The sequence below is a fragment of the Suncus etruscus genome, chromosome 9, assembly GCF_024139225.1.
Source record: "Suncus etruscus isolate mSunEtr1 chromosome 9, mSunEtr1.pri.cur, whole genome shotgun sequence".
NCBI classification, from domain to species: Eukaryota; Metazoa; Chordata; class Mammalia; order Eulipotyphla; family Soricidae; genus Suncus; species Suncus etruscus.
In genome coordinates, this window is record NC_064856.1 from 19,277,154 (window position 1) to 19,291,459 (window position 14,306).

Below are 14,306 nucleotides of genomic sequence, written 5' to 3' on the forward strand. Positions count from 1 at the left end.
CTTATGAACTGTTCCATTGCTTAATACTAAACTTTTGAGACGTTTTCTTACAGTTCTTTGTGGGAATTGTATTTGAATGCACTTGAATTTAGAAGTATAAATATTTATTATTAAACTTCATGTTTTTGTTTTTTAGTTTCTGACTGATGGAATGTTGGTTAGGGAAATGATGGTTGATCCATTGTTAACAAAATACAGGTAAATGTATTTCTCATAGGGCACTTTTCCTAAAGTTCCAAAAATGCAAATAGCTTAAGAAGCATTTTGTTACTAGCTGAGGTTTATATCTTAATTCAGCTCTCCCAAACTTTTCTCCTTACTACAGCTGTTAACTTGTCATTTTAGTTTTCCTTAATAATTCTACGATTGATGGTAATTGCAGAATCATAAGCATAGAACTGGGCAATGTTCTGTAGAAAATAGTTTGCAAAATCCAAGTAATAATTTACACTTGCATGTCTTTGTCCATCACTTATGACATTCCTATTGGTCTCATCTGGGATCTGTGGTGGTCTGGGAAAGGATGTGACATATCCTTTCATATCAGGTATCCCATATCATATCACCTGCCTATTTGTGCTGTTTTCTGTAACTTAACAAATTTGAGGTGGTTGAGTCTTGCTTTGATTATATGTACTCATTTTTTATGTGCAATATAACATTTTTTATTACATATTATGTTGTAATTTAATTTTAAAGTCAAGTATTAGATCCTATTGGACTCCAATGAGGGCAGTGAAGCTCTTTAAAGTAGCAGTCACCAGGATATGTTGTTCCTTTTAGTAGTGTTAAATGTGGCTTCTTTGACTCAGAAGAATATAAGTTTTTCTTTTTGATACCAGGTAGTAGTATGGGAGTTGTCTACCCAAAAGTTCATTGGATGATCTGGATGGGGTTAGGGGAAGTTTTTGATGATCGCTGAGGTCTTTCCTCTGATCTTTAGTGTCATTATGCTGGATGAAGCTCACGAGAGGACCTTGTACACTGACATTGCTTGGCTTGCTGAAAAAGGTAGGCCTTTGCTATCAGTCTTGTGTGTGTAAGAGTCAAAGCCATACATTGGGTTGGATCCCAGGCACTCCCCCCCACAATTAAAAAATTTTATAATCCTGTTCATATAGAGAAAAATCACTGGTCATTTGTTACTGGGTTTTGGGCCATACCCAGCAATTCTCAGGGGACCATTAAGTGCTGGGATCAGACCTGGGTTGGCTTCAGGCAACGCAAGTGCCTTGTTCTCTGTTTTGTCTCTCTTGCTCTAGAATGTTGGTGTGTTTTCTTTGTGTGATTTGTTTTGGAATAATGGTACTAGACTGTTCTAATTTGTATCTTTCATTATCACCATTTTATCAAGCCTATTTTTCAATGTCCTTAACTATTCTTGGGAAGACAATATATATATATATATTTTTTTTTTTTTTTTGTTTGTTTGTTTGTTTGTTTGGTTTTTGGGCCATACCCGGTGGTGCTCAGGGGTTACTCCTGGCTGTCTGCTCAGAAATAGCTCCTGGCAGGCACGGGGGATCATATGGGACACCGGGATTCGAACCAACCACCTTTGGTCCTGGATCAGCTGCTTGCAAGGCAAACAGCTGTACTATCTCTCTGTGCTATCTCTCCGGGCCCGGGAAGACAATATTTTAGTGTAACTGCCAGTAACTTATGTCTCTACATCAAGTATTTGAGCCTTCTATTTCGAAGCATTTGCATAGCTTTTAGATTTGAAATACTTCAATAATTTTCATTGAGAGCTGGAGAGATAGCATAGCGGTAAGGCGTTTTTGCCTTGCACGCAGCTGATTCAAACAAATGGTGTTTCAAATCCTGGCATCCCCTATGGTCCCCTGAGCCTGCCAGGAGTGATTTCTGAGTGCAGAGCCAGGAGTAACCCCTGAGCACTGCCGAGTGTGGCCCAAAAAGCCAAAAAATTTTTTTTTTCATTGAGCACCTTTGTAACAAAATCTGTTGCATTTCTGGTTTTAATTTTTTTTTAGATTTTTTTTTTTTGTTTTTGTTTTTGGGCCATACCTGGCAGTGCTCAGAGGTTACTCCTAGCTCTGCACTCAGAAATCGCTCCTGGCAGGCTCGGGGACTAGGCTGATCGAATACCAGTTTGTCCCAGGCAACACCCTACCACTGTGCTATCACCCTGGCCCCTATTCCTTTTTTTTTTTTAACTTTTATGATGATTATGATAAAACGTATCTCAGAGAGGATAGAAAGATTTAGTGATTTCCATGTACCCATATCTTTCTTCATTATTTGCAGCTGATAGCCAGTCTTGTTTTAGCCTTACCTTTATCCTCTGTTCTTACTGTGCTTTCTGCTATTTTCTTTTTCTCTTTTTCTTTCTTTCTTTCTTTCTTTCTCTTTTTTCTTTCTTTCTCTCTTTCTCTTTCTTCTCTCTTTCTCTCTTTCTCTCTCTTCTCTCTTCCTTCCTTCCTCCTTCCTTCCTTCCTTCCTTCCTTCCTTCCTTCCTTCCTTCCTTCCTTCCTTCCTTCCTTCCTCCTTCCTTCCTTCCTTCCTTCCTTCCTTCCTTCCTTCCTTCCTCTCCCTCCCTCTCTCTCTCTCTCCCCCTCCCTCTCCTCCCTTCCTTCCTCCCTCTCCCTTCCTCCCCTTCCTCTTTCTTTCTTTCTTTCTTTCTTTCTTTCTTTCTTCTTTTTTTTCTTCTCTTCTCTTTCTTTCTTTCTTTCTTCTTCTTTCTTTCTTTCTTTCTTTCTTCTTCTTCTTTCTTTCTTTCTTTCTTTTTTTCTTTCTTTCTTTCTTCTTTCTTTCTTTCTTTCTTTCTTTTTCTTTCTTCTTTCTTTCTTTCTTTTCTCTCTCTCTCTCTCTCTCTCTCTCTCTCTCTCTCTCTTCTTTTCTTTCTTTCTTTCTTTCTTTCTTCTTTCTTCTTTCTTTCTTCTTTCTTTCTTTCTTTCTTGGGGGGTGGGGGTCACATGCGGCAGCGCTCAGGGGTTACTCCTGGTTCTACCGTCAGAAATCGCTCCTGGCAGGCTCGGGGAATCATGGGATGCCAGGATTTGAACCACCGTTCTGGATGCAAGGCAAACGCCCTACCTCCATGCTATTTCTTCGGACCCTGTTATTTTCTTTTTGAGAGTTTCTAGTTGCTGGCTACGTCAGGGTGATTGAAGACATGTACTTCTGGTCAGACTTCCTGGGCTCACGTTCTGACTTGGCCAACTTTACTCACTTCTGAAATGGGAACAATAGAAGCCTTTATGTCTGTACTAGAACAATTTCTGATCTGATAGTCATGTCACATTAGGTTTAAATAATAATAAACTTAAAAGTAGAATAAAAGGGGCTAGGAAGATAGTACAGCAGGTAGGATACTTGACCTATACATGGGTGACCTGGATCCAATTTCTGGCATCCATATAGTCTCCTGAGCACTGTTTGAGCACAGAGCCAGGAGTATGCCCTGAGCACTGATGGGTATGGCCCCAAACCAAACACATTCAAAAGTTGCACAACTGGGTACAGGGGTCCGACAACAGCACAGCTTTCTCCATGCCAGTGGCCACTGCTTCTGCTCTTTTCCTTATTATATTTCTTGGCTAAAAATGGAGTTTTTTTTTTAATCCTTATAAGGATATTATGTCCTTAGCTTGTTACTCTCTCAGGAACAGTATAATAAAAGACTGTGCCGCCGAATCTTTGCCAACTAAGTGAATATCAGCCTTAAAAATTAAATCCTGAAGCTGAAATGATAGTGCAGCAGGGAAGGCATTTGCTTTGCATGTGCAGAACCAGGTTTGATTCCAGGCATCTTATATGATTTCCTGAGTGTACAGCCAAGAGTAATCCCTGAACATTGCAGGATGTAGCCCCCAAAACAAAATAAAACAAAAAATCTTTCAGTGAAAAAATAATTTCATTTTATATATATATATTTTTTTTTTTTTCTATAGCTTAACCATTTTTCCAGTGTCTGTTTATCATTTGTGTCTTTGAATAACCCTTTATATCTTAAACTATTTCTGTCCTGGTATTATCACATTTCTTTTTTATGTACTTTTTCATACTTTAATTATAGATGTATATATGTATATACATGTGGACATGCATTGTGTGTGTATTTATATGCTGACTCGATATCCAGATGTCAATAAAACATGGTTTTGCACTTGGAGATTGCACTTGGAGATTGATATGAAGTATCAGAAAAGTATATTTATTTAGGAAATATAAGAGAAGGGAAGAGAGGGGGAGATTTGAAGAAGATGAGAGATTGATTATGCACCCTAGCTTTATACTTTCTATAAACTTTTTACAGTGCTGGGAATCAAACTCAGGATCTCATATATGTGAAGCATGTGCCCATCCACTAAATTGTATTCCTGGTTACTTTTTTTCACTTTGGAAAATGTTATACATTCACCATTAGAAATGGTGCTACAGTACATACACTCATTTACAATAAGAAAAAGTGATGGGCCCGGAGAGATAGCACAGCGGTGTTTGCCTTGCAAGCAGCCGATCCAGGACCTAAGATGGTTGGTTCGAATCCCGGTGTCCCATATGGTCCCCCGTGCCTGCCAGGAGCTATTTCTGAGCAGACAGCTAGGAGTAACCCCTGAGCATCGCCAGGTGTGGCCCAAAAACCAAAAAAAAAAAAAAAAAAAAAAAAGTCATAACCACCTTGTTACCTAGTAAAGGTAAAAATACCTTTCTGCCCACCCCAAAACCACATAAATTGAGTGATTTTGAACTAGATTTCAGATATCAGATCCTTTCACCCACAGACAGTCACTGTTTCCTGATGCCTTGTATTTCAGATTCAGAAAAAACGAGGGGATCTGCGGTTGATTGTGGCCTCAGCCACGCTGGATGCAGAGGTGAGAGTATTTCCTGTTCCCCTCTATAAAATCTGCTGGATGTGGATTTGGGAGGCCACTGAACTTTCAATGGCCATGGCCTTGAGATGTCACCTCTGGCAAGGGTTTATCTTAGGCTGAATGGCTTCTTTCTTTTTTTTTTTTGGTTTTTGGGTCACACCCGTCAGTGCTCAGGGGTTCCTCCTGGCTTTACACTCAGAAATTGCTCCTGGCAGGCTCAGGGTACCATATGGGATGCCAGGATTTGAACCACCATCCTTCTGCATGCAAAGCAAATGTCTTGCCTCCATGCTATCTCTCTGGTCCCTGAATGCCTTGTTTCTGATGGGGCCATCTGATGGCCTAGATTCTGAGGACTCCTGCCTCTGTTTGTGGGTGTAGCTGAGCCTATAATTAATTGAATTCATGATTACCTACTTGTCTTGTTTCTGTGCAGATGTGTTTCTCCTTATTCAGGCAGCTTCTTACTGAATATTTTTTCACTATGAGGTTCTATTTCTTGAATTTTATATATGACTATATTGCCTTTAGCTTTTTTTTTTATACTGTTGAAACTCTGTACATATAATAGTCTCTGTGTATATAATAGTTTCTGTGTTACAACAGTTCACCCCCTTTCTTACAGTGACTAATCTTTTGTTGCAAAGAGCAGTTAACTCAACAGATAGTTTTGAGAATTTGAAATGTATGTGTGAAGTGCCTACTCTACCTCTGAGTCCATTTCCATCCTGAAATGTGCGTGCCTGCTCAGTTCTGTTGGGTGTGGGGTGATTCCCCTGTTCCCAGCTTCTGCAGGGGTGGCACCTACTGGGGTGTTTATGGTTGTGCTGATGGGTGAGTATGTCTGTCTAACTAGGGGGCTCCATGTTGAGATGCTCTCATTGGAGGGCTCTCCCAGCCAGCTCTGAAAGACACTCAGGAGTTTGCATATGTACCTTTGTATTTTCCCTGCATAGTGGGTTCTGAGAATTATATTTTATATCTTGGAAAATAAAGAAGTGAGTGTCCATTGTACTTTCAGATCCCTCCCTGAATCTCTAGGCCTCCCTTCATCCTTGAATGATGTCACTTGTCAGTGTCCCTGATGCTGTCCAGTCTCACTGGATATGACCTTCTCAGTTCTGCCCCACACTGTACTTGCCTCTTCTGTACAATGGCTTGGTTCTGTCCCTATGTCAATCTCTGTCCCATGTCTGCTTTCTCATCTGAAGTCACATCCCTGGGGTCTTTTCCTGAATGTACCACCAACATTCCCTGATGTCTTGTCCAAGCTTTCCTTAGTCTCTAACCTGTGGCCATGTGCTTGTGGGTGAGATCCTGGGCCCTCTCTCAACTGTATCCCAGCAGTTCTCGGTTTATTCCTGCTTTCTGAGATAGAAAGAGAGAGAGAGAGACAAGACAGACAGACAGACAGACAGACAGACAGACAGACTCCTTTACTCCTTCGATTTACTGCTATCTCACACACTCAAGTAGCTTCCTGTTCCCATTGGCAAGATTTAAAAAGATTGCCTAAATTCATCTGGCCTCTTCACCCTTCCACTTACGCTGTAGTCCACTCACTTTATTCTAGACTGAAACACTTCATTCTAGACTGTTCTCCCAGATGTTCTCTTACTCCACTCATTTCCCCCTAGTCTTGATTGATAGGCTCTCTGAGTAGTCTCTCTTGACCAGCCCAGCTAAAATGTGCCTATTACTACCAACTTTGTCTTTTGTTCTGTTTGGTCTTTTGTTCAGTTCTGTGCATCCCCAGTTCTTGCTTATTGTATGTTTCTGTTGCTACTCATGGAAGCTCTAGGAAGATTAGGACTATCTCAAAATTCATCATTTCACCCTTTTCTCAAAAAAACAGAGTCTGGCACCAAGTAAGTTCATTAGATGGAATGAATTTTGATTGACTAGGAAGCAATAGGAGATTTTCTTTAAGCATTTTTCTTGATCGATTAAGGTACTATTATTTACAGTATTTACTTTATTATTATTATTATTATTATTATTATTATTATTTTGGCTTTTGGGCCATACCCGGCAGCACTCAGGGGTTACTCCTGGCTCTGAGCTCAGAAAATCATTCCTGGCAGGCTCAGGGGACCATATGGGATGCTGGGAATTGAAACCATGGTAGTGTGCAAGGCACATGCTCTATCCACAGTGCTATGGCTCCAGCCCCGATTTACAGTATTAATAATGATGCTTTCCTATGTCACAATTCCAACACCTCTCCCATCATTAGTATACTCACCTCCCCTACTCAAGGTTTTCCATGGGAGACCAAAATGGAGAGGTTGCCTTGGTATGCTGTAGAGCATTTCTTTACATGTGTGAGGCCTGGGGCTCAATTCCTGGTTCTGCATGGTCTGCTGAGTATCAACCCAGGGCCTGGTCCCTAGCACTTCTGGGTATGGCCAAAATAAACAAAACAAATAAAAACAAATGAGACAATACAATGGACAATAAATATTTGGCAATTTTTTTTTAATGACTGGTTTTAATTAGGCTTACATCAACAAAGCAGCTTGATCAAGTCAGGTGATGCTAGGGATCAAACCTGGGTCAACTGCATGTAAGACAAAAGTAAAAGCCACCTGCTGAACTAGCTCTCTAACCCAAAAAGATTAGAATCTTGAGGATAAAACTATGTGCCTTCTTAGGAACTTCATAGTTTTATTTCTTTCTTGAAAGAATTCCTGGACTTGATTCTTCAGAATCTTAGTCCTCACAGCTAAGGAATAGCTTATCTTCTATACTACTCAGTATGGTGTCATCTTTCTTCCCTGCTGCATATGTTTTTGCTATCAGCTCATGCACCAAATACATCTGGGTTTTTTTTCTGCCCCACAATGCGTGGAGTGCTGTGTCTCCCCACTCTCCACCCTCCTTGTAGCTGCCTGCTCCTTGGTTGTGTGGCCCCTTTGGTTGTTCTCTGGTTCTAACATGAGCTGCCAGCTGAATGTAGGGCCTAGGATTCTTCCGACTCTGTGATGCTCCCCTTTCTTGTTACAGTGGAGCTCAGGCCTTCATGCTTTGGGAGGATTGTCCCCAGCTCATTAGTAGACATTTCTCCTCCTTCTCCCTAGTGCACACGTGTGTGCGTGTGAGGGTGGCCTGTTCTGTGAGGAGCTGTTCTCTGGCCCTATCCAAACTGATGTTTTCTTCTCTCCTCTTGAGCTTATTATTACAGCTACTCTCAGTAGATTGTTCCCTGCCCTTCTCCAGAATAGTTGCCATTTGCCTTGCACGTGACCCGACTGGGTTTGATCCTCAGCATTCCATATGGATTCTCTTATCCTCTTGGGATGGTTTTCTCTTTTCTCTCTAGTCTGGAAGCAGCAATTCTTCCAGGCCTGGCCAAGGCTCTCACAACCCCACAAAGCCCTTCCTCAATGCAGCAATGACTGACCTGTTCCTTGCTCCACTCTTAAGTGGTAGCAGGTTCTATCCTCTGCTTTAGTCCCCTCTGCTTCAGTTTATTCTACATGGGTTCTTTGCCTACCTGTCTTTCTGGGATGACTCATACTTTGGGAAAAAATGGGGGTGGGTCTCTCTCTGTTGTTTGTGCCTCACTTCTGGTGTGCCCCCTTGTTGAAAGGGGAAGCGAATTGTCCCTTGTCTGAAGGAAAGGGAAAAATGAAGCCAGCTGGCTCTTCATGGCCCCCACGTGGTTTTTCAGCTTTCACAATGCACATGATGTCTGGACTTACTTGTCCTCAAACATAACCTTTGAGGTTAGCAAAAAACGGCATCCAAGTCTTTGTGGTTCTATCCTGTTGAGCATCTTTTATCAGTACTTCTTTGGCTTGTTGCTGGTTCTGGTTTCTCAGATCAGCATTGGCATGCTTTATAAAGTTATGGGAAACAAAGAAGAAAGGATTTTGTGATCCACACAGCATGGACTCAGGGGCATTGGAGTTGGGGAGTGGGAAAGTCATGAAGAATCAGAGAATAATAGACTAATAATTGTCTAATAGACTGCCTTCCATCACAGACCACTGGCATGACCAATTTTTACCATTTTTGTTTGTGCTATCGCTGGCTGTGTTTAAGGCCTTACCTTTTTGCTCTGTACTGGGGTCACTCCTGGCTGGTCTTGGGGGACCAGCAAGTGAGGGGGGAAGGATGGATTCCCGTTTGGCAGGAATGCAAGTCAAGCACCTTATCTACTGTGCTGTCTCTCTGGTCTCTGTTTCTCATCTTGCTTGTACTCATCACCTGCCAGTTTGGGGGTTCAGTTCTTCCTCCAATCTCATTTATTTTTGTGTATCTCGGGTTACATTCACTGGAGCTCATTGGTGATTCCTTCCCCATTTTATTAGCTGGAGGTCTCAGGCCATTCTATAGATTGCTGGTTTGGTGGTAAGATTGCTACTGAAGAGACTCTAGCCCTCTGCACGAATGCCTGTCTCAAATACAGGCAAGGGTTGGGAAGGAGGGGGCATTGGTGGTGGGAATGTTGCACTGATTAAGTGGGGTGCTCTGTTTATGACTGAAACCAACAACAGTCATGCTTGTAATCATGGTACTTAAATAAAGATTTTATATATATAAGGAAAAAAGAGAGCGGATGCTGTCTACTGTCAGGTGGTCTGTATCTGCTGGCATTCTTAATGGAAAAGTACATCCGTTGTGATGCCAGAGCACCTGACCCGTGCACAAGAGCACATGTTTCCTTTGTAAATTGATAACCTTGTATGATCAGATCTATGGTTTCAGATTAGAATTACACATTAACCTGAGTTAATGATTTAATTGGAGTCACGCCTTTGACCTAATTTTTGGTTAAATGCATTCACAGGATTAGAAAAATATCCAGCTAAATGTTGACTCATACATTATTATTGAATGTAGTTTTGCCATTGAATTTTATTATTTTTACTCAAATCTTGGAATAGTAATTGAATTCTGATTCCCTAATGTGTCAGTCATAAGATTTTTTCTGATAATAAGTTTGCAACCTATAGTTTATGTTTTGTATAGATACACGTATACATACATATATGCAGACATATGTATGTGTACACGCATACTCCACATATTCCTGCCACCTATAGCTACTCCTGCTTGCTTTGTATTATTTTGTTTCTTTCATGAGTTAATACGAAGCGTTTTTATTTTGAGAGATGAATACTCTCTTTCTTTTTTTTTTAAATAGAAATTTCGGGATTCTTTAATCAGAATGAGACCAGTGACCACACCAGGACACCATGTGTGATCTTGACCGTGGAAGGGCGGACATTCCCAGTGGATATTTCTATCTGCAGAGGTTTGATGAGTCTTACTTAAATAATTAAAAGAAAATATTTTTATATCTGGCAGTGCTCAGGGGGCTATTCTTGGCTCAGTGTTCAGGTTGCTCCTACCAGTGCTCAGGGTACTTTATAACACTAGGATAAATCCTGGTCCTCCAACATGGGAAGCAAGCACTGTAGCCTAGTGAGCGCTCTCTCCAGCATGATATCTGTCTGAAGCTCTGGGGGTGTGATCTGCCAGGTTGGAGAGGAGAAGACTTGGTATCTCCTGTCTTTGATAGGATGTTCTACAGCCCTGTTCTACATCGCTAAGGAATCAATTTTAGCTTTTGGTAGTGATGAGCAGTTTTCTCTGAACCTGTGGCTCTAACTTAGTTGGGAAGAACTCAGTAGCAGCAAAGCTATTTGTTCTCACAACTGTGGTTTACAAAGTGGGGGGCAGGAGAGACCCTTTGCCTCATTTGGTTCTCAGACCCTTCTGAGGACCCTTTTGGACAGGGAGGGGTCACTAACTTTTATAGCTTGTCACCAGGCAAAACTCAGTAGGCAAAACTCCTTCCCCTTCCTCCCTTCCTCCCTTCCTCCCTCCCTCCCTTCCTCCCTCCCTCCTTCCCTCCCTCCCTCCCTCCCTCCCTCCCTCCCTCCCTTCCCTCCTCCCTCCCTCCCTTCCCTCCCTTCCCTCCCTTCCTCCCTTCCCTTCCTTCCTCCCTCCCTCCCTCCTTCCCTCCCTTCCCTCCCTCCCCTTCCTCCCTCCCTTCCTCCCTTCCTTCCTCCCTCCCTCCTTCCCTCCCTCCCTCCCTCCCTCCCTCCCTCCCTCCCTCCCTTCCTTCCTTCCTTCCTTCCTTCCTTCCTTCCTTCCTTCCTTCCTTCCTTCCTTCCTTCCTTCCTTCCTTCCTTCCTTCCTTCCTTCCTTCCTTCCCTCCCTTCTCCATCCCCCTCCCTCCCTTCCCCCTTCTTCCTTCCTTCCCTCCCTCCCTTCCCCCCTTCTTCCTTCCTTCCTTCCTTCCTTCCTTCCTTCCTTCCTTCCTTCCTTCCTTCCTTCCTTCCTTCCTTCCTTCCTTCCTTCCTTCCTTCCTTCCTCCCTCCTCCCTCCCTTCCTCCCTCCTTCCCTCCCTCCCTCCCTTCCTTCCTTCCTTCCTTCCTTCCTTCCTTCCTTCCTTCCTTCCTTCCTCCTTCCTTCCTTCCTTCCTTCCTTCCTTCCTTCTTCCTCCCTTTCTTCTTCCCCTCCCTCCCTCCCTTCTTCCCTTCTTCCCTTCCTTTCTTTTCCTTTCTTCTTCCTTTTCCTTCCTTCCTTCCTTCCTTCCTTCCTTCCTTCCTTCCTTCCTTCCTTCCTTCCTTCTTCCTTCTTCTCCCTCCCTCCCTCCCTTTCTTCCTTCTTCCCTCCCTTCTCTCCCTCCCTCCCTCCTTCCTTCCTTCCTTTCTTCCCTCCCTTCTCCATCCCCTCCCTTCCTCCCCTTCTTCCCTCCCTTCCTTCCCTTTCTTCCTTCCTCCCTTCTTCCTCTCCCTTCCTTCCTTCCTCCCTCCCTCCCTCCCTCCCTCCCTTCCTTCCTTCCTTCTTCCTTCCTTCCTTCCTTCTCTTCCTTCCTTCCTTCCTTCCTCTTCCTTCCTTCCTCTCCTTCCTTCCTTCCTTCCTTCCTTCCTTTCTTCCTCCTTCCCCCCTCCCTCCCTTTCCTCCCTTCCTCCCTTCTTCCCTCCCTCTCTCCCTCTCTCCCTCTCTCTCTTCCTCCCTTCCTCCCTTCCTCCCTCCCTCCCTTCTGCCATATCTAGTGGTGTTCAGGGCTTACTACTTGTTTTGCACTTACGGATGCAGTCTTGGTGGTTTGGGGGATCATATGAGGTGCTGGGGATGGACCCAGGCTGACCACAATGGAAAGCATGCACTGTAGTATGGCTCTGGCTGCAGAGGGTTACATTTAAAAAAAATGAGTCATTATTTACATTTACTCATGTACTGATAACTTATCAGGCTCTAACTTTTGGGAAGTCTCACTGCCAGACTGTTAGGGTAATCATCTATAGATAATGAGCATATTGTTCTCATGCACTTATCTCCTCCTATCTTTTTAGCCCTGTTCCAGATTATATCAAATCAACAGTAGACACTGTGATGAAAATTCACCAGACAGAGGGAGATGGAGACATATTAGCATTTCTTACTGGCCAGGTAATTTCACTATGAATTATTAGAGACCTGTTATATTGGTCACTTATTTTCTGTTTTGTTGTATGTTATAGTTTTTTGACGGCACAGCAGTTGTTTGTTTTGTGTCATGCTGACTAGACTGTCATGGAGTCATTAGCCCTACGGTTATCTTTGTAAGAGGGTTAAGTATATTTTAAAGGTAATTGCTGATGCCTGAGGAATTTGACTTCAGTTTGGGGGATATTTTCACAGCAGAATTAAAGATTTGACAGGGCCCGTTGTGCTGCATGCATGCCTCTGTTCCCTGGTTCTTTTCCACTGACACCTCCTGCTTATACTGGAGGTGGTGAGTGGGCATGGCACTGGAAAAGAAGCTGAACAAACCCCAGTGTGCAGAACTCTGTTCCAGCTGTCATCTTTTCCACTGTTGAATGTTTTCCAGAGCTTGGTAATCTTTCTGGGGAAAGCTGATAGTGATTTTATATGTTCCAACTTGTCCATATGTGTTAGATGCTTTGTTCGCCAAGTACATGAATTAAATAGTCATTGCTTTTGTTTATTGAGAACTCTTTTGTTCACTGCAGATTGTAGAGATTTCAGTCATTAAGCTGACAGGTACAAATTTTCACCCCACAGGCATCATTCTTTGGGCATTTGTATTCTTTGGGCATAGTATTAATACTATCCTGGAGTGGAACATGTTCACACTAAACTTCATGCATCTGACCAAAATGAAAATCCTAGACCTGAATTTTTTTTTTTAAGTACAGTAAAGCTTCATGTTTCATGTTGACCTTATTTGTTTTCTGACTCCTGGTCACCTGTTTTTAGGAAGAGGTGGAAACCGTTGTGTCTCTGCTGATTGAGCAGGCTCGAGCACTTGGCCGCACTGGGATGAAGAGGCATCTGCGAGTGCTCCCCATGTATGCAGGACTGCCTTCCTTCGAGCAGATGAAAGTCTTTGAGAGGGTGTCACACAGTGTCAGAAAGGTGAGGCAGGGCTGATGGCCCAGGATGTTCGTAGCTTTCTGGACCCTTGTTGGGCCTCTTGGCAGCGCACTGGACTGGTTGGTTAGCTGGTTGGTGGAATCTAGAATTTTGGTTTATTTTCCAGTAGGTTTAAAGGCACACAGTGTTTAGGGTTGCAACCCCACTGAATGGTGACTGGTACACTACTGATGAAAACAGGTGACTTCCCTTGGTTTCTTTTCTGCCTTCCTAACATTACCATCTCCTTGACTTAAAGGAATGCCTTCTTTGGTGGATTGTAATATATCTAGAATAATTAAGTTGTTTTCTTTTTTTTTTTTTTTTTTGGGTCACACCCGGCAGTGCTCAGGGGTTATTCCTGGCTTCACGCTCAGAAATTGCTCCTGGCAGGCACGGGGGACCATATGGGACGCCGGGATTCGAACCGATGACCTTCTGCATGAAAGGCAAACACCTTACCTCCATGCTATCTCTCCGGCCCCAATTAAGTTGTTTTCTAACCATTTGTTTTAAGTGTCTACTTGCCTAGAGAGCCAAGTCTAAGTCAGTTAATTTGTGGTGTGGCTTAAAAACATTCGGCCTTGAAATAGGGTGGGGGAAGGATGTGGTGAGTCAGCTTCTGCTCCCCTCTCGTCCCCTGGGCTTCTGCTGCTTTTTCTTTCTGTCACTTGAGAAGTCCCTGGTACGGAGAAGTCCCTGGTTGGAGTTGAACTGGAATAGCTTTGCATCTGTGGGTAGCAAAGAATACACGTGCAGAACTTAGCATCCAGGCCTCCTTCACAAGACCCTCTGTTCCTGCTGCCTTTTGTCATTCTTCCTCTGAAACACTGTTTCTTTGCTGCTGTGGCTCCTGAAATAAGACTGACCTTGGGACTCCTGGAGGAGTGCACAGCTTCCTCCTTCCCTAGTATTGTAGCATCAAGCCTGCCCATCAGTGCTGAAATACTTCAACTGGCCAGGGAGTTGGGGTTCTTCTGATCCCCGGGTTATTCTGTTCCCTGGATTGACATATTCAACCTTGAGGCCTTCTTTGATCAACTTTTGATCAAATTAAGGAATAATAGTAACACTATGGTGGTTTCA

At 43.1% G+C, this 14,306-nt stretch overlaps 1 protein-coding gene across 1 annotated transcript in view; it reads left to right on the forward strand.

Annotated features, from left to right (window-relative positions):
- The window catches only part of DHX35 (DEAH-box helicase 35), an 84,131-nt gene that overhangs the window by 41,957 nt on the left and 27,868 nt on the right, over positions 1–14,306 (forward strand). The window contains 9 exon segments of the mRNA XM_049779454.1: positions 137–198; positions 944–994; positions 996–1,011; positions 4,782–4,841; position 6,697; positions 9,994–10,086; positions 10,089–10,104; positions 12,158–12,254; positions 13,065–13,223. Of these exon segments, the coding sequence (XP_049635411.1) occupies positions 137–198; positions 944–994; positions 996–1,011; positions 4,782–4,841; position 6,697; positions 9,994–10,086; positions 10,089–10,104; positions 12,158–12,254; positions 13,065–13,223 (555 nt within the window).